Source organism: Takifugu rubripes, chromosome 20 (assembly GCF_901000725.2).
Source record: "Takifugu rubripes chromosome 20, fTakRub1.2, whole genome shotgun sequence".
Classification (NCBI taxonomy): Eukaryota; Metazoa; Chordata; class Actinopteri; order Tetraodontiformes; family Tetraodontidae; genus Takifugu; species Takifugu rubripes.
In genome coordinates this window covers 17,853,920-17,874,893 of record NC_042304.1, presented here as the reverse complement: position 1 = coordinate 17,874,893, position 20,974 = coordinate 17,853,920, and the positions used below count along the sequence as shown (strand labels likewise).

At 50.7% G+C, this 20,974-nt stretch overlaps 2 protein-coding genes across 13 annotated transcripts in view; both read right to left on the bottom strand.

Moving 5' to 3' along the window:
• Positions 1-1,921: 1,921 nt before the first annotated feature.
• LOC101063540 (probable glutamate receptor) lies at positions 1,922-13,288 on the bottom strand. The gene is made up of 9 exons (XM_029828763.1): positions 13,040-13,288; positions 11,628-11,659; positions 11,231-11,410; positions 5,327-5,550; positions 4,247-4,344; positions 3,812-4,029; positions 3,511-3,730; positions 2,914-3,164; positions 1,922-2,207 (listed from the first exon to the last, which is right to left on the bottom strand). Exons 1-9 carry the CDS (start codon positions 13,095-13,097, stop codon positions 2,118-2,120), a joined length of 1,371 nt encoding a protein of 456 aa, XP_029684623.1. The 5' UTR covers positions 13,098-13,288; the 3' UTR covers positions 1,922-2,117.
• A 1,819-nt stretch (positions 13,289-15,107) lies between these two features.
• The window catches only part of plch2a (phospholipase C, eta 2a), a 50,434-nt gene continuing 44,567 nt past the window's right edge, over positions 15,108-20,974 (bottom strand). For 7 of the 12 annotated variants that reach the window (XM_029828213.1, XM_029828214.1, XM_029828215.1 and 4 more), the window contains 2 exons: positions 20,121-20,463; positions 15,108-17,379 (listed from right to left, as the gene is read on the bottom strand). In XM_029828213.1, the coding sequence (XP_029684073.1) occupies positions 15,857-17,379; positions 20,121-20,463 (1,866 nt within the window). In that variant the 3' untranslated portion in view covers positions 15,108-15,856. Of the gene's footprint in view, positions 17,380-17,673; positions 17,685-17,828; positions 17,857-20,120; positions 20,464-20,974 lie in introns of those variants that run through there. The other 5 variants (XM_029828218.1, XM_029828220.1, XM_029828217.1 and 2 more) reach the window with 5 other exon arrangements.

Below are 20,974 nucleotides of genomic sequence, written 5' to 3'. Positions count from 1 at the left end.
GACAACTGTTGCACAGCGGCTGCCCGCGGATTACCAGGAGAGGGCGGCCATCTTCCCTAACCCTAACCCTAACCAGGAGAGGGCGGCCATCTTCCCTAACCCTAACCAGGAGAGGGCAGCCATCTTCCCTAACCCTAACCCTAACCAGGAGAGGGCGGCCATCTTCCCTAACCCTAACCAGGAGAGGGCGGCCATCTTCCCTAACCCTAACCAGGAGAGGGTGGCCATCTTCCCTAACCCTAACCAGGAGAGGGCAGCCATCTTCCCTAACCCTAACCCTAACCAGGAGAGGGTGGCCATCTTCCCTAACCCTAACCAGGAGAGGGTGGCCATCTTCCCTAACCCTAACCCTAACCAGGAGAGGGTGGCCATCTTCCCTAACCCTAACCCTAACCAGGAGAGGGTGGCCATCTTCCCTAACCCTAACCAGGAGAGGGTGGCCATCTTCCCTAACCCTAACCCTAACCAGGAGAGGGCAGCCATCTTCCCTAACCCTAACCCTAACCAGGAGAGGGCGGCCATCTTCCCTAACCCTAACCAGGAGAGGGTGGCCATCTTCCCTAACCCTAACCCTAACCAGGAGAGGGTGGCCATCTTCCCTAACCCTAACCAGGAGAGGGCGGCCATCTTCCCTAACCCTAACCCTAACCAGGAGAGGGTGGCCATCTGCCGTGACAACATAACCGCGCCCAGCCACATCACCAAGATGGATGAGATACCTCTGACTTCTAACATCCCTTTGACTCACAAAGTGGAGAAAAAGGGACCGGCACGGTGGCGATACGCTCAACGGGGCATGAGAAGTCGCTGTTCACCGTGGTTCTCGGCTGCCACGGAAACGGACAGAGCGCTGGATGACGGAAGGCGAACACTCCTTCACAAAGACTATGAGGCAGCGGCGGGCAGGTTATGCCACCATATGCGGGTGGATTGTAGACGCAGGGGCTCTGATACCGTCTTCATGTACCGTATTGGCCCGAATATAAGACGCTGTTTTTTGCGTTGAAACAAGACTGAAAAAGTGGGGGTCGTCTTACATTCGCGGTCTAGACATTATACCATTCACAACGCTAGATGGCGCCAGATATATTTGAAGCGAATGCTGAACTTAACGTCCCAGGCCAAAGCGAACCCCTGTCACGAAGAAGAAAAATAAAAATAGCGGTAGCACGAAGAAGAAAAATAGAAAATAGCGCTAAGAAAGAAAAGAGAAGAAAATAAGAGAAGAGATAACAGAAAATAGAGAAATGTAGCGACAATCTGGAGAAAAGTGGGTCGAAGATATAATCATTTGTTTCAGATGTACTGTAATTAATTTCTGTATAAAAATTAAATTTGGTGTTCAAAAAGTCTTTTTTCAAACTTGAGTCTTGAAAAAGAGGGGGTCGTCTTATAATCGGGGTCGTCTTATATTCGGGCCAATACGGTATTGGAAGAGCTTTCACAAAATCAACGCTGAACCAGAACCGGTCGGTGAGTCCGATTCAGATGATTAAGAAGAGGAATTCGGGATGTTGGACATTGAAATAGCGCAGCTGTTTAATTCAGATACAGAAGATGAAAACTTTGATGGTTTTGTGGCGGAAGAATGAATATTTTGTTCAATAAATGTGTCCAAACTCACTGTTTTACTTCCGTTGTCAATTTTACTGTATGTTTTAGCATGCGCCTAATAATACGGCGCTCCTTATGGTCGTGAAAATACGGTAGATGATACTTGAGTCATTGTTGGTCACGAGCTGATCCCTGAAAACTAAAAACTTCCTTTTCCTCTTCCTGCTTGAAATAGTTTCCTGGTCCTCGTGTCTAATATTCCTTTGAAACCAGATCATTGGAATCAAAACCTTGTTTCACTTGATTTTCTCCATTTCAGGTGCTTCTTGAGTTGCATGTGTTCACAAACTGTGACACTTCATCAACATGCAGTAAAAATGAAAAGACTTTATTTATAAAAAGCAAACAGTTCTAAAACATTAATAAACTATATTAGTGCTCACTTTTAGATTTTCTAGCATTAATGATGCTTAACAGCAGGGGTCAGTGACCCCTAACCTTAACTACTGATACTACAGCTGGTGGTAAATCAAAGGTCATCACTTGTTGAACCCAGCGTTCATTTAAGTGTTGCTTTTGTCGGAGCTGCGCTCCGTCCCGTCTCCTCCAAACCTCCGTCTCAGCTCTGAAGTCCACACGGAGCAGCACGATTTCTGTCAGATAAACAACAAGCTGATGACATACAGTAATAATGATATATTAATAACATGTTTTATCAAAAGCCCCCCCCCCCACACACACACACACACTCCCCAAATGACAAAAGCAAAAAGCAGATGTAATAACATCCAATAAGATGTAAACAGGTAAAACTATTCTGAAGAGTTTGTATTTTGAGGGCGGGAGGGAGGGAGGTGATGTTTCTGTGGGTCCGCCTCTGTTTCCTTCAGCGTCAGCAATCATTAGCCTGATCAAATGTCTTGTTTTGGTGTATCTAAAAGCGGCTGCTCCTAACCCCAACCCTAACCTCTTTGGCCATCCAGTGACCCTAAACACGCACCAAATAAAAGGAAACATCATGGTCATTCTGGCTCACAATAGTGGTGCTGATGGTGACACTCTTGCAGCCAAGCAAATTGAAGTCATTCATTTATTAGCATTAGCTTTTCCTTATTTGACTAATGATGCCATGGCTATGCTATAGCACTGGCTAAAGCACCCCACAAGATTTCTTTCCTGCTGAATGGGAGTTTTACCTCCCACTGTTGCTTCCTGGGGGTCAGAATGAGTTTCTGTAAAGCACCTAGAGATGCTGATAAACGGAGACAAATTGAACTGAATGTTGTATCAGGATGCGGCTGGTCTGCAGTTGAGACACTTTTGATCGTAACACAACCTGCATAAACCAGAACTTCCTACCTTTCCATCCTTGGTTTGATTGCGAGCCCTCGACAGAAGTTCAGTCAAGGCCAAAAGGAGTCCGACGCTTGATCCCACAACCAGGAAGAGGAAGAGTCCAAGCAGGTCATGTGGCTGTAGAGATGGAGAGAGCTGAGTCCGGTCAGTGGGCAGACAGCTGCTCGCCCACCATTTGTCATGTAGATATTTCAGTTCACCAGACTCGCTGAGCTTCAGGATGGCGATGGACAAGTTCTTTACCAGGGGGGAACCTGGAATGGTATTCAGTTACACAACTGATCATTTCATCCACCACAAAAGCTCCATTTTTATGTTACTTTAGCAACCAAATGTGAAAATTGCTGCTGTGAAAAAGAACTGATCTGGACCATTGACCAACTTCTGAGTTAGGGTCAACTTCTTTAATCCAAATATAATAGTTATGATTGTAGCAGAAGCTATCAATAAAGATGATTTCATTTAGTAGTAGTATAGAATAGTACAGTATAGTGGTAAAGAACAGTACCTACATAGGCAGTAATGCCAGGCTACATAACATAGTGGGGGTCTCCAAAATCCAAAAGGTCAGCAATCGGTGTTTTTGAGCGTACTGCTCACCTAGAGGCGCTGCAATGGCGTACGATCTCATGCCGATGACGTCCTGTGAGCGGGTCAGTGTACAGTAACGGGCCACTGCCAGTTCTAATGAAACAGCTTCACCGATGAAGGCGAAGTTTCCCTCCTGGGTGCGTCGGACACCCTCTTCCATGGTGGACACAAAGCTCTTTTTGTGCTCCATGTGCTGGTAGATCTTCCGGTGAACAGGGTTGTTGGAATACTTGAAAATAAAAATCATGAAACCTTCACAAGTCTTGTGTAAGATAATGTCCCAAATGTTCTTCAGTAAAATCTAAAGCACCTTAAAGAACATCATGGTGGCCCCAGACCTCACAGTACCATAATCAATAACATCCTGGTTGGCCAGGTCTTCAAAGCTCTGGATGGACATTTGCTTGTTGCTGGTGTACATCATCAAACTAAAGCTGCTGAAGTAACATGCTAGCAGCAGAATCGTAAACAGCCACCAAATGGTGCTGATCAGTCGACCGGAGGGACTTTTAGGGTGAGGACCAGCACCTGAGACCACAGACACAGGAGAGGAGGTTTTTGTAAAATGCGTCTGTAAAATTTGTTCAGCATGGTTGCTATCTCCAAAAGTGCTGTCATTTTGAGGCATACAGACACGTAAAAGCTAAAAATGAAATTCTGAACATAAATTTAGCAGAATTATTCATCATCTATTGATCAACCAGTGTGTCAAGCTCAAGAGAACATACAGTATGTTCTGGTTTACCCTGCAGGGTGAGTGAGCCCATCAGGTACCAGAGGCTGTGTGAGAAGGTGAGGCTGTGGTCATCGGTGTCTGGCTCCGCCCACTCGGATGGACTGATCCTGCCAAAAAATCAAATCAGCATAGTCGTCATCTTCTTACACATGCTGGTGGCACCACAGCATCTTCATCAAATATTCATATTAGGGTGATTTTAATCACAGACATCTATTACATATACTTCATATTTAACTTTTTAACTATTTTAACTAACCCTAACACATAAATATAGAACACAGACATAAGTAAAATGAGGTTTAGTCAGGAGCCAATCAACCAGTCTTATTCATGAGAAGAGAAGAGGATCTAGTGGCTGGAACACATCCTCCTGAGATTCTGCAAATAAATCTGAAAATCCATAGAAATAACCCTAACCCAGAACCAACAGCACCTCAGTAAGTGGCCCAAAATTATTAGATAAGAGAGACGTTGCCACAGTAACAGCTGTGCTGTCCCGGCTTACTGGAAAAACCGGCTGATATTGAGCACCCTCAGCTGGTGAACCAATAGAATTCGGGCGACTTAGCACGTTAGCACGTGCTGAAGTGTGATCATTTTGGGGAAAACTGTCTTCTAAAATGAGCCAATGTCATCCCTCCATCTCTCCCTAACTCTAACTCTAGCCCTAACCCTAACCCTAACCCTCTCCCTAACCCTAACCCTAACCCTCTCCCTAACCCTAATCCCTCCATCTCTCCCTAACTCTAGCCCTAACCCTAAACCTTAACCCTAACCCTCTCCCTAACCCTAACCCTAACCCTAAACCTTAACCTAACCCTCTCCCTAACCCCAACCCTCTCCCTAACCCTCTCCCTAACCCTAACCCTAAACCTTAACCCTAACCCTAACCCTCTCCCTAACCCCAACCCTCTCCCTAACCCTAACCCTCTCCCTAACCCTACCCTAACCCTAATCCCTCCATCTCTCCCTAACTGTAGCCCTAACCCTAACCCTGACCCAAACCGAACGCTAACTCTAACTCTAACCCAGACCTCAACCCGACACCACATGAGAACACAAGGATGTTTTTAGAGGTTCGCCGACCTCCCAACCAGGAACATGCAGAATGCTGTCAGTAGGAATGCGATGAAGATGCCGATCCACGTGTCTCTGGAGAACGGCGACATCACTCCAACGCTGCTCCTTGCTGAAGTTACATCATTACGAAGGATGAAGCTCAGTCCAGTCTGCATGAAGGGAGTGGTCGTGTCAACGAAGCGCTCACGGGCTGCAGTGACAGTGAGAGGAGCCACAGCCAGGTCCGCCTCCTGAACACAAAGACACCAGTGACAGTGAGAGGAGCCACAGCCAGGTCCGCCTCCTGAACACAAAGACACCAGTGACAGTGAGAGGAGCCACAGCCAGGTCCGCCTCCTGAACACAAGCACACCAGTGAGAGGAGCCACAGCCAGGTCCGCCTCCTGAACACAAAGACACCAGTGACAGTGAGAGGAGCCACAGCCAGGTCCGCCTCCTGAACACAAAGACACCAGTGACAGTGAGAGGAGCCACAGCCAGGTCCGCCTCCTGAACACAAAGACACCAGTGACAGTGAGAGGAGCCACAGCCAGGTCCGCCTCCTGAACACAAGCACACCAGTGAGAGGAGCCACAGCCAGGTCAACCTCCTGAACACAAGCACACCAGTGAGAGGAGCCACAGCCAGGTCCGCCTCCTGAACACAAAGACACCAGTGACAGTGAGAGGAGCCACAGCCAGGTCAACCTCCTGAACACAAAGACACCAGTGACAGTGAGAGGAGCCACAGCCAGGTCCGCCTCCTGAAACACAAAGACACCAGTGACAGTGAGAGGAGCCACAGCCAGGTCCGCCTCCTGAACACAAAGACACCAGTGACAGTGAGAGGAGCCACAGCCAGGTCCGCCTCCTGAACACAAAGGACACCAGTGACAGTGAGAGGAGCCACAGCCAGGTCCGCCTCCTGAAACACAAAGCAACCAGTGAGAAGAGCCACAGCACGTCCGCCTCCTGAACACAAGCACACCAGTGAGAGGAGCCACAGCCAGGTCCGCCTCCTGAACACAAACACACCCATTGACAGTGAGAGGAGCCACAGCCAGGTCCGCCTCCTGAACACAAGCACACCAGTGAGAGGAGCCACCAGCCAGGTCCGCCTCCTGAATACAAGCACACCAGTGAGAGGAGCCACAGCCAGGTCCGCCCTCCTGAACACAAAGACACCAGTGAGACAGTGAGAGGAGCCACAGCCAGGTCCGCCTCCTGAACACAAGCACACCAGTGAGAGGAGCCACAGCCAGGTCAACCTCCTGAACACAAGCACACCAGTGAGAGGAGCCACAGGCAGGTCTGCCTCCTGAACACAAAGACACCAGTGACAGTGAGAGGAGCCACAGCCAGGTCCGCCTCCTGAACACAAAGACACCAGTGACAGTGAGAGGAGCCACAGCCAGGTCCGCCTCCTGAACACAAGCACACCAGTGAGAGGAGCCACAGCCAGGTCCACCTCCTGAACACAAGCACACCAGTGAGAGGAGCCACAGGCAGGTCTGCCTCCTGAACACAAAGACACCAGTGACAGTGAGAGGAGCCACAGCCAGGTCCGCCTCCTGAACACAAAGACACCAGTGACAGTGAGAGGAGCCACAGCCAGGTCCGCCTCCTGAACACAAGCACACCAGTGAGAGGAGCCACAGCCAGGTCAACCTCCTGAACACAAGCACACCAGTGAGAGGAGCCACAGGCAGGTCCGCCTCCTGAACACAAGCACACCAGTGAGAGGAGCCACAGCCAGGTCCGCCTCCTGAACACAAGCACACCAGTGAGAGGAGCCACAGCCAGGTCCGCCTCCTGATTACAAGCACACCAGCGAGAGGAGCCACAGCCAGGTCAACCTCCTGAACACAAGCACACCAGTGAGAGGAGCCACAGCCAGGTCCGCCTCCTGAACACAAAGACACCAGTGACAGTGAGAGGAGCCACAGCCAGGTCCACCTCCTGAACACAAAGACACCAGTGACAGTGAGAGGAGCCACAGCCAGGTCCGCCTCCTGAACACAAAGACACCAGTGACAGTGAGAGGAGCCACAGCCAGGTCCGCCTCCTGAACACAAAGACACCAGTGACAGTAAGAGGAGCCACAGCCAGGTCCACCTCCTGAACACAAAGACACCAGTGACAGTGAGAGGAGCCACAGCCAGGTCCGCCTCCTGAACACAAGCACACCAGTGAGAGGAGCCACAGCCACGTCCGCCTCCTGAACACAAGCACACCAGTGAGAGGAGCCACAGCCAGGTCCGCCTCCTGAATACAAGCACACCAGTGAGAGGAGCCACAGCCAGGTCAACCTCCTGAACACAAGCACACCAGTGAGAGGAGCCACAGCCAGGTCCGCCTCCTGAACACAAAGACACCAGTGACAGTGAGAGGAGGCACAGCCAGGTCCGCCTCCTGAACACAAGCACACCAGTGAGAGGAGCCACAGCCAGGTCAACCTCCTGAACACAAGCACACCAGTGAGAGGAGCCACAGGCAGGTCCGCCTCCTGAACACAAGCACACCAGTGAGAGGAGCCACAGCCAGGTCCGCCTCCTGAACACAAGCACACCAGTGAGAGGAGCCACAGCCAGGTCCGCCTCCTGAATACAAGCACACCAGCGAGAGGAGCCACAGCCAGGTCAACCTCCTGAACACAAGCACACCAGTGAGAGGAGCCACAGCCAGGTCCGCCTCCTGAACACAAAGACACCAGTGACAGTGAGAGGAGCCACAGCCAGGTCCGCCTCCTGAACACAAGCACACCAGTGAGAGGAGCCACAGCCAGGTCCGCCTCCTGAACACAAAGACACCAGTGACAGTGAGAGGAGCCACAGCCAGGTCCACCTCCTGAACACAAAGACACCAGTGACAGTGAGAGGAGCCCACAGCCAGGTCCGCCTCCTGAACACAAGACACCAGTGACAGTGAGAGGAGCCACAGCCAGGTCCGCCTCCTGAACACAAAGACACCAGTGACAGTAAAGAGAGCCACAGCCAGGTCCCACCTCCTGAACACAAAGACAACCGTGACCAGTGAGGAGGAGCCACAGCCAGGTCCGCCTCCTGAACACAAGCACACCAGTGAGAGGAGCCACAGCCACGTCCGCCTCCTGAACACAAGCACACCAGTGAGAGGAGCCACAGCCAGGTCCGCCTCCTGAATACAAGCACACCAGTGAGAGGAGCCACAGCCAGGTCAACCTCCTGAACACAAGCACACCAGTGAGAGGAGCCACAGCCAGGTCCGCCTTCCTGAACACAAAGACACCAGTGACAGTGAGAGTGAGCCACAGCCAGGTCCCGCCTCCTGAACACAAGCACACCAGTGAGAGGAGCCACAGCCAGGTCAACCTCCTGAACACAAGCACACAGTGAGAGGAGCCACAGGCAGGTCCGCCTCCTGAACACAAGCACACCAGTGAGAGGAGCCACAGCCAGGTCCGCCTCCTGAACACAAGCACACCAGTGAGAGGAGCCACAGCCAGGTCCGCCTCCTGATACAAGCACACCAGCGAGAGGAGCCACAGCCCGGTCAACCTCCTGAACACAAGCACACCAGTGAGAGGAGCCACAGCCAGTCCGCCTCCTGAACACAAAGCCACCAGTGACAGTGAGAGGAGCCACAGCCAGGTCCGCCTCCTGACAACACAAGCACACCAGTGAGAGGAGCCACCAGCCAGGGTCCGCCTCCTGACACAAAGACACCCAGTGACGTGAGAGGAGCCACAGCCAGGTCCGCCCCTGAACACAAAGACACCAGTGACAGTGAGAGGAGCCACAGGCCAGGTCCGCCTCTGAATACAAGCACACCAGTGAGAGGAGCCACAGCCAGGTCAACCTCCTGAACACAAGCACACCAGTGAGAGGAGCCACAGCCAGGTCCGCCTCCTGAACACAAGCACACCAGTGAGAGGAGCCACAGCCAGGTCCGCCTCCTGAACACAAGCACACCAGTGAGAGGAGCCACAGCCAGGTCCGCCTCCTGAACACAAAGACACCAGTGACAGTGAGAGGAGCCACAGCCAGGTCCGCCTCCTGAACACAAGCATACCAGTGAGAGGAGCCACAGCCAGGTCAACCTCCTGAACACAAGCACACCAGTGAGAGGAGCCACAGGCAGGTCCGCCTCCTGAACACAAGCACACCAGTGAGAGGAGCCACAGCCAGGTCCGCCTCCTGAACACGAAGACACCAGTGAGAGGAGCCACAGCCAGGTCCGCCTCCTGAACACAAGCACACCAGTGAGAGGAGCCACAGCCACGTCCGCCTCCTGAACACAAGCACACCAGTGAGAGGAGCCACAGCCAGGTCCGCCTCCTGAATACAAGCACACCAGCGAGAGGAGCCACAGCCAGGTCAACCTCCTGAACACAAGCACACCAGTGAGAGGAGCCACAGCCAGGTCCGCCTCCTGAACACAAGCACACCAGTGACATGGAGGAGCCACAGCCAGGTCCGCCTCCTGAACACAAGCACACCAGTGAGATGAGCCACAGCCAGGTCCGCCTCCTGACCACAAGCACACCAGTGAGAGGAGCCACAGCCAGGTACACCTCCTGAACACAAGCACACCAGTGAGAGGAGCCACAGCAGGTCCGCCTCCTGAATACAAGCACACCAGTGAGAGGAGCCACAGCCAGGTCAACCTCCTGAACACAAGCACCCCAGTGAGAGGAGCCACAGCCAGGTCCGCCTCCTGAACACCAAAGACACCAGTGAGAGGAGCCACAGCCAGGTCCGCCTCCTGAACACAAGCACACCAGTGAGAGTAGCCACAGCCACGTCCGCCTCCTGAACCACAAGCACACCAGTGAGAGGAGCCACCAGCCAGGTCCGCCTCCTGAACACAAGCACACAGTGAGAGGCAGCCACAGCCACGTCCGCCTACCTGAACAACACCAGTGAGAGGAGCACAGGCCAGGTGCGCCTCCCTGAACACAAAGGGACACCAGTGAGAGGAGCCACAGCCAGGTCCGCCTCCTGAACACAAAGACACAGTGAGGGAAGCCACAGCCAGGTCCGCCCTCCTGAACACAAAGACACCAGTGAGAGGAGCCACAGCCAGGTCCGCCTCCTGAACACAAGACACCAGTGAGAGGAGCCACAGCAGGTCCGCCTCCTGAACACAAGCACACCAGTGAGAGGAGCCACAGCCAGGTCACCTCCTGAACCCAAGCACACCAGTGAGAGGAGCCACAGCCAGGTCCGCCTCCTGAACACAAGCACCCAGTGAGAGGAGCCACAGCCAGGTCAACTCCCTGAAAACACAAGCACACCAGTGAGAGGAGCCACAGCCAGGTCCGCCTCCTGAATACAAGCACACCAGTGAGAGGAGCCACAGCCAGGTCACTCCTGAAACACAAGCACACCAGTGAGAGGAGCCACAGCCAGGGTCCGCCTCCTGAACACAAAGACACCAGTGAGAGGAGGCACAGCCAGGTCCGCCTCCTGAACACAAGCACACCAGTGAGAGTAGCCACAGCCAGGTCCGCCTCCTGAACACAAGCACACCAGTGAGAGGAGCCACAGCCAGGTCCGCCTCCTGAACACAAAGACACCAGTGAGAGGAGCCACAGCCAGGTCCGCCTCCTGAACACAAAGACACCAGTGAGAGGAGCCACAGCCAGGTCCGCCTCCTGAACACAAAGACCACCAGTGAGAGGAGCCACAGCCAGGTCCGCCTCCTGACACAAAGACACCAGTGAGAGGAGCCACAGCCAGGTCCGCCTCCTGAACACAAGACACCAGTGAGAGGAGCCACAGCCAGGTCCGCCTCCTGAACACAAGCACACTAGTGAGGGAAAATGATGCTGACTAGTTAATGCAACAAATAAAGGAAAACAACTCCACCCCTACATTCTCCCCCAACACACACACACACACACACACACACACACACACGGAACCTCAGAAAAACAAGGGTCCAAACTCACCCCTCTGACGAGCTCTCCAATCATTCCGGTCCACTTGCCACTGGTATCTATGGCTCCGTAACGTCCGTCTTTCACCAGGTGGAGGTCGTACCTGAAGCCGATCTTCTGTGAGAGCTGAGACAGCAGATCGATGCAGAACCCCTCCAGCTCAGAACCTCGAGTCATGGTGTACGGTTCCTCCTGGTTTTAATGGGAATTTTGTTGGATAAAGACCATTCAACTGGTTCAAATCTGTGGGAATATTCTTCATTATGACGGACAACGTTTTCTGCTGCTAGTCAATCAAATTTGAAAGAATGTAGTAAAAATGCTGTTGTTGATTCACATTTTTCCATGTATGACTTGTTTTATGCAGACAGTTAAAGATGTGATCAATCGTCTTCAGAAAGGGAAATACCTCAATGGTGGTGATGGAAATCTCCTTTGCATCTGAAGCAGAGAGAACAGAATGAGCTCAGTCTAGCAGGATCGTTGCATTCAAATCAAAGAATTGAAACTAAAACAGAGTGGCAGCAGGGTTCATTTGGGAAGCCATGGTTATAGTTCCCGGGGGGTGGAGGTGGGCCCCTCTGCTCCTCTACTGTAAATGCACGCCAGCATGTTCATGAGAGTGGCGGGTATTTGTGTAGCATTATTAGTTCATCTTCAGGAGACTGTCAAGGAGCATTCAAACCACCAGCAGGCACTTCTGGAGCCTCCCACATTTGTCTCATTTGTTTTCAGTTCATCTATATTTTATGATTTTGGTTGGTTTGAATTGTTCTTTGGTTCCTCCGTCGGGTATCGTGACACCAACCATGACTCCCCAAGTCATTTTCTATCAGTAAAATCTGAGCAATGCTGTTCTCAGAGTGTCCCTCGGAACAGAACATGCCCGGCCAGATCCAAGCATAAGGGCTGGATGGGGAGGGGGCCGAGGGCCCCGGATCCTTTCTGTGTCACAAAGATCTCCCTGACAGGAGTCGTGCGGAGCTCGTGACACTCTGTCATCATCCTGCAGAGAAGATGACAGCAGTTATACTAATAATAAAAAGAATGCAGCTCTGGTCGGGCCCTCGCACCCCCACACCCATCGGGGTGCTGGCACATCTGGTGTGATGGCTGGAGGCCGGCCGACAAACCCTGGAGTCATGCCAGTGGGCACGAGTGAATTAATCAGCAAACATTAAACAGGGGATGCTACCCGCAGGTAGAGCGACGCACGCACACACACACACACACACACACACACACACACACATGTTCCGCCTGGGACGCCGATCTTCCTCAGCTCGTCTGTATGTTACACAAGCTTCCAGCACATAGGTCACATGTAGTCAGCAGCTGTTCCACTGAAGGCATCCTGGGTGGCGCGATACAGTAAATCAAGTATCGTAATGTGCACGTGTTCATGTCAGAACTTTGGTCAAATGTGTGAAGCCTGAGGCACTTTGGAAACCAAACGTGGGACTTTTCCTTTCGTGGCGAGCCGGATTGATTTGCCATCATGGCCACACCTTCTGATGAAAAGGTGTCATTTTCTCAATAAAGCATCTTCTTGGCTTCGTTAGCAGGTTTAAAGTGAATTGATTGACACATTCGGTACAATCTACCACAATGCAAAACCCGACATTTCCTGTTGCCACCAGGTGGCGCTATATCAATAACTGCGTCATGTAACATATTTATGTGTGTGTGTGTGTGTGTGTGTGTGTGTATTTTTTTCCTGGTGGAGACCACAGTCACACGTGACCTTTGACACTTATTTGACAATGCATGCAGCAGCCTTTACCATATAAGTAATTCTCTGACTGCAGGAACTGATCTTACCTGTGGTTCGAGATGGTGCAGAGACCAGCCAGAAGACCAAAATCACACAGGTTTTCATGGTGCTAAAATGTGCAAATGATGTGGAGCAGCTTTACATCAGTTTCACCCTAAGATCTTAGACAAAATGACAACAGCTCTCAGCGACGCATCGGCGTTACTTCAGATCCAGTAAAATGTAAGAAAGCCTCTCTGCTCTCACAGAAAAGTTGGTGTCCAATGAAAACATGGGCTTTATAGGGGGGTTAGATAAAGGGAGGAGATAGAGCACCAGAGGGAGGGTGAAGTCATGATGGATGTGGAACAAAACGCAGGCAACCAATGGTGACCCACTGGTTTGGTAGTTATATAATCTCATGTCACAATGGGGGCCTCAGGTTCCAGAGAGTCCACATGTCACTACCAGAACTCCCAGGGAGCCCCAAAAAAACAAATTCCTTAAACTACAGTGAAAAGAACATTTGGCTTCTGCTAAGACTCCCAAAGACACCCCCACCAGAGATGTCATGTCATGTGAATAACTTCAACACATTTGACTATTGTGAAGGAAAATAAATGTGCAGGATTCCAGGAGTGGGAGGGGCATTCCTGAGGGGAAACACTTCCGGGAATTAGAAGTAAGTGAGTTAACAGAGTGATGCAACATCCCATTTGAATGCGGTGGCTAAACTCTGCAGTCCATTGAGTGACAACGAAGTAGCCTCTAGTCTCACCATTTGAGCTCTCAAAAGCCTCCAAGACAACTGATCTCAGCAGCCTCCTCCCAAACAGGAGGAGGTGCCAAGCTGTCTGCAGAACTGCAACCCTAAAAGGAAGACTGGGGTGCTCTTGGAATGCTAATGAAGCCGTCTTTTGTGCTTGTGCACCAAGTCGGTGGCCCCTAAATGAGCATGTCATGCTTCACAAAGTCTTGCAGCATTGAGCAACAGGCTGGCAGGGTCTGACAGCACCCCACAGGTGGCCGTCAGCTTTAGAACCCCCTCCGAAATGATCTGACAAAAAACAAGTAGTTCATCAAGTGTCCTGCCAAAAACAACACGGGGAAAGTGAGTGTTAAAGAAAATGGTAGTTAGGGGATTTTTATTGGCAAGAATCTTCTTGGAGCCAAAACTCCTGATTAGAGATGCTGAACGTTGTCTCTCCTTGAACAATGCTTCAAGGGTTCGGGTTCATGTTGTCTGTTGTTCAGGCTCAAGCTCATATTCTGGAACATTCTGGTTCCTGCAGGGAGTCGCTCACTGCTAAACAGACCTCAATGAAATCCACAAATAGAGCAGACCAAGACCACTAAGCCCCCGCCAAAACAAGGCCAAAGGCCCTTCAGTTTGCACAAGAACCCCTTGAAGTGGCTCGTTAATGACGACTTTGTGTCCAAGAGCAGAAAACTGCTGATAGGTCGAGTGTAAAAGAAGAAAACATGCGGTCCACATCATGAATTTTTCATTTATTTAGGTCATAATTATACACTGAATTAAATCTAATCTCTCTAAAACAAAGCATGCCAGTGCAAACAGTGATCAGGGTCAGGGTCAGGGTCAGGGTTAGGGTCAGGGTCCGGGTCCGGGTTAGGGTCAGGGTCCGGGTTAGGGTCAGGGTCAGGGTCTGGGTCAGGGTCAGGGTCAGGGTCCGGGTCAGGGTTAGGGTCAGGGTCAGGGTCAGGGTTAGGGTCAGGGTCCGGGTCCGGGTCAGGGTTAGGGTCAGGGTCCGGGTTAGGGTCAGGGTTAGGGTTAGGGTCAAGGTCCGGGTTAGGGTTAGGGTCCGGGTTAGGGTCAGGGTCCGGGTTAGGGTCAAGGTCCGGGTTAGGGTTAGGGTCCGGGTTAGGGTCAAGGTCCGGGTTAGGGTTAGGGTCCGGGTTAGGGTCAGGGTTAGGGTCCGGGTTAGGGTCAAGGTCCGGGTTAGGGTTAGGGTGCGGGTGCGGGTCCGGGTTAGGGTCAGGGTACGGGTTAGGGTCAGGGTCAGGGTCCGGGTTAGGGTCAGGGTCCGGGTTAGGGTCAGGGTCCGGGTACGGGTTAGGGTCCGGGTTAGGGTCAGGGTCCGGGTCCGGGTTAGGGTCAGGGTCCGGGTTAGGGTCTGGGTTAGGGTCAGGGTCCAGGTTAGGGTCAGGGTCTGGGTCCGGATTAGGGTCAGGGTCTGGGTTAGGGTCAGGGTCCGGGTTAGGGTCAGGGTCTGGGTTAACCCCTGACCCTGACAGATAAACGTGCATCCATACAGATAATTTCCATCTCATTTTAGTGCCATAAAGTAACCAAAGCCAAAACAGGCTTGAGACATGAGATCCTTACAGAGATCAGATCCTTTAAAAGGACCAAAAATCAATGGTTTTATTAAAACTAAATCTTAGGATGATGATCATAAAAACATGCAGTCAGCTAAAAAGGTCTAGTTAATGCTTGTTTAAATGTAGACATTTCCTTTATCAGCAAAGACTCCTGTGAGGAATTCCGACCTGATCCGCTTCCGAACTATTGCTGGGATGGAAGGACGAATACTATTATACACACGTTTATCCAGATTCACTAAACTCAGATAAAATATGCAGTAACAGTTGCTGCAAACTTTTTTTTTTTAAAGTTAAGGATTTCTATTGCTACTATTTTCCCAAGTAAAAATAATGGGGAATCATCTCAGTCAACAACTCTAAAAACTGCACAATTTTTAATGAAAGGTTCCGATTTCAAAGGTTTGGTGCCCATGGATCACTCAGATGATTTTGGTAAATGCAGATTAAAAAGCCGTCCCATAAAAGCTCGACGGCTGATAAGGGAACCTGGGGATTTCTGAAAGGAATAAAAAAGAAAGTTTTCACTCGAACAAAACTGGTCAAAGTCTGAGCAGGAAAAAAACGTCAGTATTGTCAGGATCAGCGTGGAACTGGGACGTTCTCGGGGGCTGGCGAGCGAAGAGATTGAGCTGAGCCAGCAGGTCCTCACTGGTGAAGGTGCTCGGTGCACCAGAGCAAGCCCCTTCAGGGGTTCCCCGGTCCTCAATGGGGCAACTTGTGCTGCTGCTACCAGCACAAGTTTTAAAACTAAAGCTTGCACTTCTGCCCTGGAGGAGGCCTTGGATCTTCTGTCTTTCCTGGCTCTTTTTGGCCCTGTTTGCAATATAGCGCACCCTGCTGTGACTCCTGGATGTCCTTCGCACCACACTTCCATTCACAGCCTCCTCCTCCAACTCTTTTTCCTTGCACTCTACGGCAGCGTCTTGAGGAGTCAGCGGCTCCACACTGGCCAGTTTACGCAGCTGTTCTGTCAAGTGAGAAGCCGGCTGATGCCTGCCACTGTTTTGGGGGTGCTGTTCCCTGCTCGGCCTACTGCCAAAGCTGCTACTGATGCTGCGGTACGTGCTGTCAAAATGACAGGAAATGTCCTCAGAGGTCAGATCCCCGAGACTTTTGGACTTGGAATCTGGACTTGTTGCTGACAGCGGCCTGCAGGCTGATGACTGCTTCAGCTCTTCCATGTAAAGCCGACTCCATGTATGTCTTCTTTGAATCTGTTTGATAGGAGAATCGGCTGAAATTTCCTGGGGGGGTAGCACGGGGCATGTTGTGAGCTCATCATTGTGGCACTGACTCTGCCAAAGATTGGGCTGTGAGTCGCTCTTGTTCACCGCCACAGAATGGCGAGCGCTCAAAGTTGAGCGACAGCATGTGACCCAGGTAGGATCACAGGAATTGGTGACTGTGGAGAAGCTGTTGAAGCACTTCCTGGTTGGGTTAGGCAAAGAAAGGTCAATGATGGTGTCACTGGAGGAAATGCTAGAAGAGGAAGACGTGCTATCTTGTTGGCTAGTAGGCTTTAATTTGCTCCAAAGGCGGTCACTAATGGTGGCATCTGTCCAAACTGCTGGTACTGTTGGTGGGACCTGTCCAGCCTCCTGAACACAAGCCTGAAGTTTTGTTCTTCTCACAGGTGTGTTTGAAGGCAAATGACTAAAAAGTTCTTCCCTGGTTACTGTGGCAGCAGGGACGGGAGAGGTGGACACAGCACGATCATCATTGGTCTTCTGAAAAGCTTTCATCTGGATCTGTGTTTGCTCCACGAAAGACTCTGGGATTCTGCCGGTCTGGGTGCCTTGACTATGCAGAGTTTTCTCAAACTGATCGGTCAGAGAGAGTGGTGAGCTATCTCCATTCTCCTTGATGGAACACGCTACGGCCTCACTGGTGGAAGGGGTGGATTGGGACTCTGCATTTATTGCTGTGGTAGAGGAGTACAGCAGTGGAGACAACGAGTGATGTGGATCCTGATGCTCTTCTGATGTGCCACTGGATTGATTGTTAAACATATCTTCATAGTTCAGTGCAATTGGAGGTGCTGGGTTCTGTTCTGCTAAACCATCTGTGGACAGAAAGAAATAATAAATCAGTCCTGTGTGCAGACCTTCAGTGGAAAACCTACAGGTGTCGGTTAGCTTCCACTCTACTAAACTTGAAAACTACAAATAAAACTCAACAGGATCAGATCTTGGGCCACAAACAAGTGTCACTTGAAAGAATTACACGGTGGAAATAAGCATGTTGAGCTGATGAGAATTAAAGAGCAGCTACGACCACTAGGACTTTGACACATTTTTATCTGTTAGAGTGAAATATTCATTTCAATATTGCCCATCCGATATTTCTAGTCACTGACCAGTGATCTCACTGTGTTCCCAGTCCAAAACAGGAAAAATGGAAGCAAATGAAATGGAAAGAGAGAGTCAGTATTGTGCCCAGAAGAATAAGAGCAACTACCCCGTGCTTCAAAGCTCCAAGTGATGAGTTTTAAAAGTTACAGCAGAGGTTTACCTGAATCTGGTCATCCCTCAATTCTGCACTATGGATAGAGAAGGCATGAAAGAGAAGAGAGAGGAAAAATAACTTCAGCGTCAGCAAAACCAGTGGGAAGAGACAGGATCAGACAGGAAAAGCTCCGAACAAACAGGGAAACATCTTTAGCTGGAAACCTGCTAAAAGATGATTTTATTCAAAAGGGTTAGGGTTGGGTTAGGGTTAGTCAGACAGAGGGTTAGGGTTAGGGTTAGGGTTAGTCAGACAATGGGTTAGGGTTAGGGTTAGGGTTGGGGTTAGGGTTGGGGGTTAGGGTTAGTCAGATAGAGGGTTAGGGTTAGTCAGACAATGGGTTAGGGTTAGGGTTAGGGTTGGGGGTTAGGGTTGGGGGTTAGGGTTAGTCAGACAGAGGGTTAGGGTTGGGTTAGGGTTAGTCAGACAGAGGGTTAGGGTTAGGGTTAGGGTTAGTCAGACAATGGGTTAGGGTTAGGGTTAGGGTTGGGGTTAGGGTTGGGGGTTAGGGTTAGGGTTAGTCAGATAGAGGGTTAGGGTTAGTCAGACAATGGGTTAGGGTTAGGGTTAGGGTTAGTCAGACAGAGGGTTAGGGTTAGGGTTAGGGTTGGGGGTTAGGGTTAGGGTTAGAGTTAGGGTTAGTCAGACAGAGGGTTAGGGTTGGGTTTAGGGTTCGGGTTAGGGTTAGTCAGACAGAGGGTTAGGGTTAGTCAGACAATGGGTTAGGGTTAGGGGTGGGGTTGGGGTTAGTCAGACAGAGGGTTAGGGTTAGGGTTGGGGGTTAGGGGTTAGGGTTAGGGTTAGTCAGACAGAGGGTTAGGGTTGGGTTTAGGGTTAGGGTTGGGTTTAGGGTTCGGGTTAGGGTTAGTTAGACAGAGTGTGATGTTTGCTGCATTGGGTTAGGGTTAGGGTTAGGGTTAGGGTTGGGTTTAGGGTTAGGGTTGGGTTTAGGGTTCAGGTTCGGGTTGGGTTTAGGGTTAGGGTTGGGTTTAGGGTTCGGGTTAGGGTTAGTTAGACAGAGTGTGATGTTTGCTGCATTGGGATGGTCTTAGTGTCGCAGTTCTTTACCCACTGAAATGTTCTAGCCAGAAAAGACTTTGCAGTCATTCTTGCCGCCTCAAGAAAAGAGACTGTTGTTGGATTGTTTGGTTTAGACCGAGGTTGTGACGGGGGGGTGTCACCTTCAGGATTATTTGACAGTTTCATTGAATACAGAAAAGCTTTGGACCAGTTGAAGTTACTACTTACCACTGTCATCTGTGTGGTCATATCAGTTGGGATATTTAGAAGGAATGAGAAACAATTGAAATGATATTTAGAAGGACTCAACTGACAGTTGCAGCAGCAACTAACCCTAACCCTAAATCTACTTGGTATCAAAGGGGAATGGAGCTCCGGGCATCAAGATCATGTAGGTTGGAAACAATCATTTATAGGTGGGGAATCTATGGATACAGCAAAGCTTCTACAGCGTTCCTCTGATCTTACCAGCGAAGAACATGGGGGACTTGAGGTGCAACTCCTCCATTTTCTGGGTGAACAACGCATTCAGCTCGCGCTGCAGAGTACCCACAGCTCTCTTGCGGCTGTCGAAGACGGAACATGGAGGCAGCATGGGAGGCGAGTCCCAACTGCTCAGACTGCTGAGGCTGCCACAGCTGCTGAGGCTGCTGTTGCTAAGAAGCAAGCAGCCATTTGTGTTTGCACTCTTAACAGACTCGTAGCAAAGTGCACCAGAGTTGAGGGCCGACTTCTGACGGTGGACATCAGTCCTGCCGCCCACCGTGAGAGTCGGTGCTGCTGTTACAGCATTGTGAGAGCGTTTTCTTGGGATACTGCATGACTGAACATTTCTCTGCGAATGCTCAGCTTGAGGTCGAACACGCCAGTCGCCGAGTGTCTGTCTGGCTTTGGACCTGGGGAACGGGACGGGTCTGAGCTGAACTTGTGGTGAGTACTGAAATTGGGCCTCCACATGGTGTTTGGGAAAGGGCACAGGCTGCTGCGAGGTGGGACGGGCAGTGTGGGATACTGGCTCTGCGTTCAAATGTGTCTTGGCTTGATCACTTCTGTCCTGCTGTTCCTTCACCAGACATTTCCGTTCCGTTTCTGGGCTGTCCTTGGAGCCCATCACACATGTGATACAGTTGGATGACAGTCCAACCCGGCCTGAGCTAGTAACTGCGACGCGGGCGAAAACTCCAGGTTTCATGTCCAGTGGCTCATAGAAGCAAACCCGGCTGACCCGTTTCAGGGGCTCACTCATGGGTCGGTTTTGAGTGACATGTGAGCTCTTACCTTTACCCCCTTCAGGGTGGAACGTTCCATTTGTGTCGGGGTTGTCCCGGTGGCCCTTTTCCTGAGAAAGTGAGTCTCCTTGGCGAAGTGCTGTGGTTTGGTGAGAGGCCTTGTTCTCAGGCTCTCGCTCCTCACCAGCACCCTCGGAGCTGTTGTCGTTGGTAATCTCTGGAAATCCCTTTTTGGTTTTAGGCTGACCTTTGGTCGGTGCACTGGCAGTTCGCCGCAGGAGATGTGCACCAAAAGGGTGCTTATGACTGTGCTGTGCAGCAGCATGGCTGTCCAGGGAAGCCTGCTTTGGGTGCTTGTGAAAGATTCCTTTTATGCCGCTGGAAGTTCGGGCCTAAAAAGAGGAAACGATAGAACATCATGCTCAAATGCATAAATCAATGTGGATAAACACTTGAAATTGGGAAATGGGAAGTGTAATACATATAACATGGGTCTGCTTAGAAAGAAGTCAACCAAAGAGATTGACAAGGATGCAGGTGAATAATCTGTTATTAACACGACTGTAACCCTAACCCTAACCCCTGTTGAACATCAATGATGGAATGGACCTCTGAAGATGAATGCAGAACCTGACCGCACTTCTGATGACAGAGGAGGACAAAGGTCCAATATTCCCTCCTTCTGCATGATGCTACACCACTCTTCATTCATCCGTGCGTGTTCAGACTGTTATTACATCACACAGTCAATGACCAATTACTCTTTAAAGAGCACAATGAGGTCACAATGACGACACAGTGACAGCATGATGATGGTGATGATGATGATGATGATGATGGCATTCAGAGAAACCACATGATCACAAAGAAGTAGATCCAAAAAAGCCAACTTTCTTCCTAAAC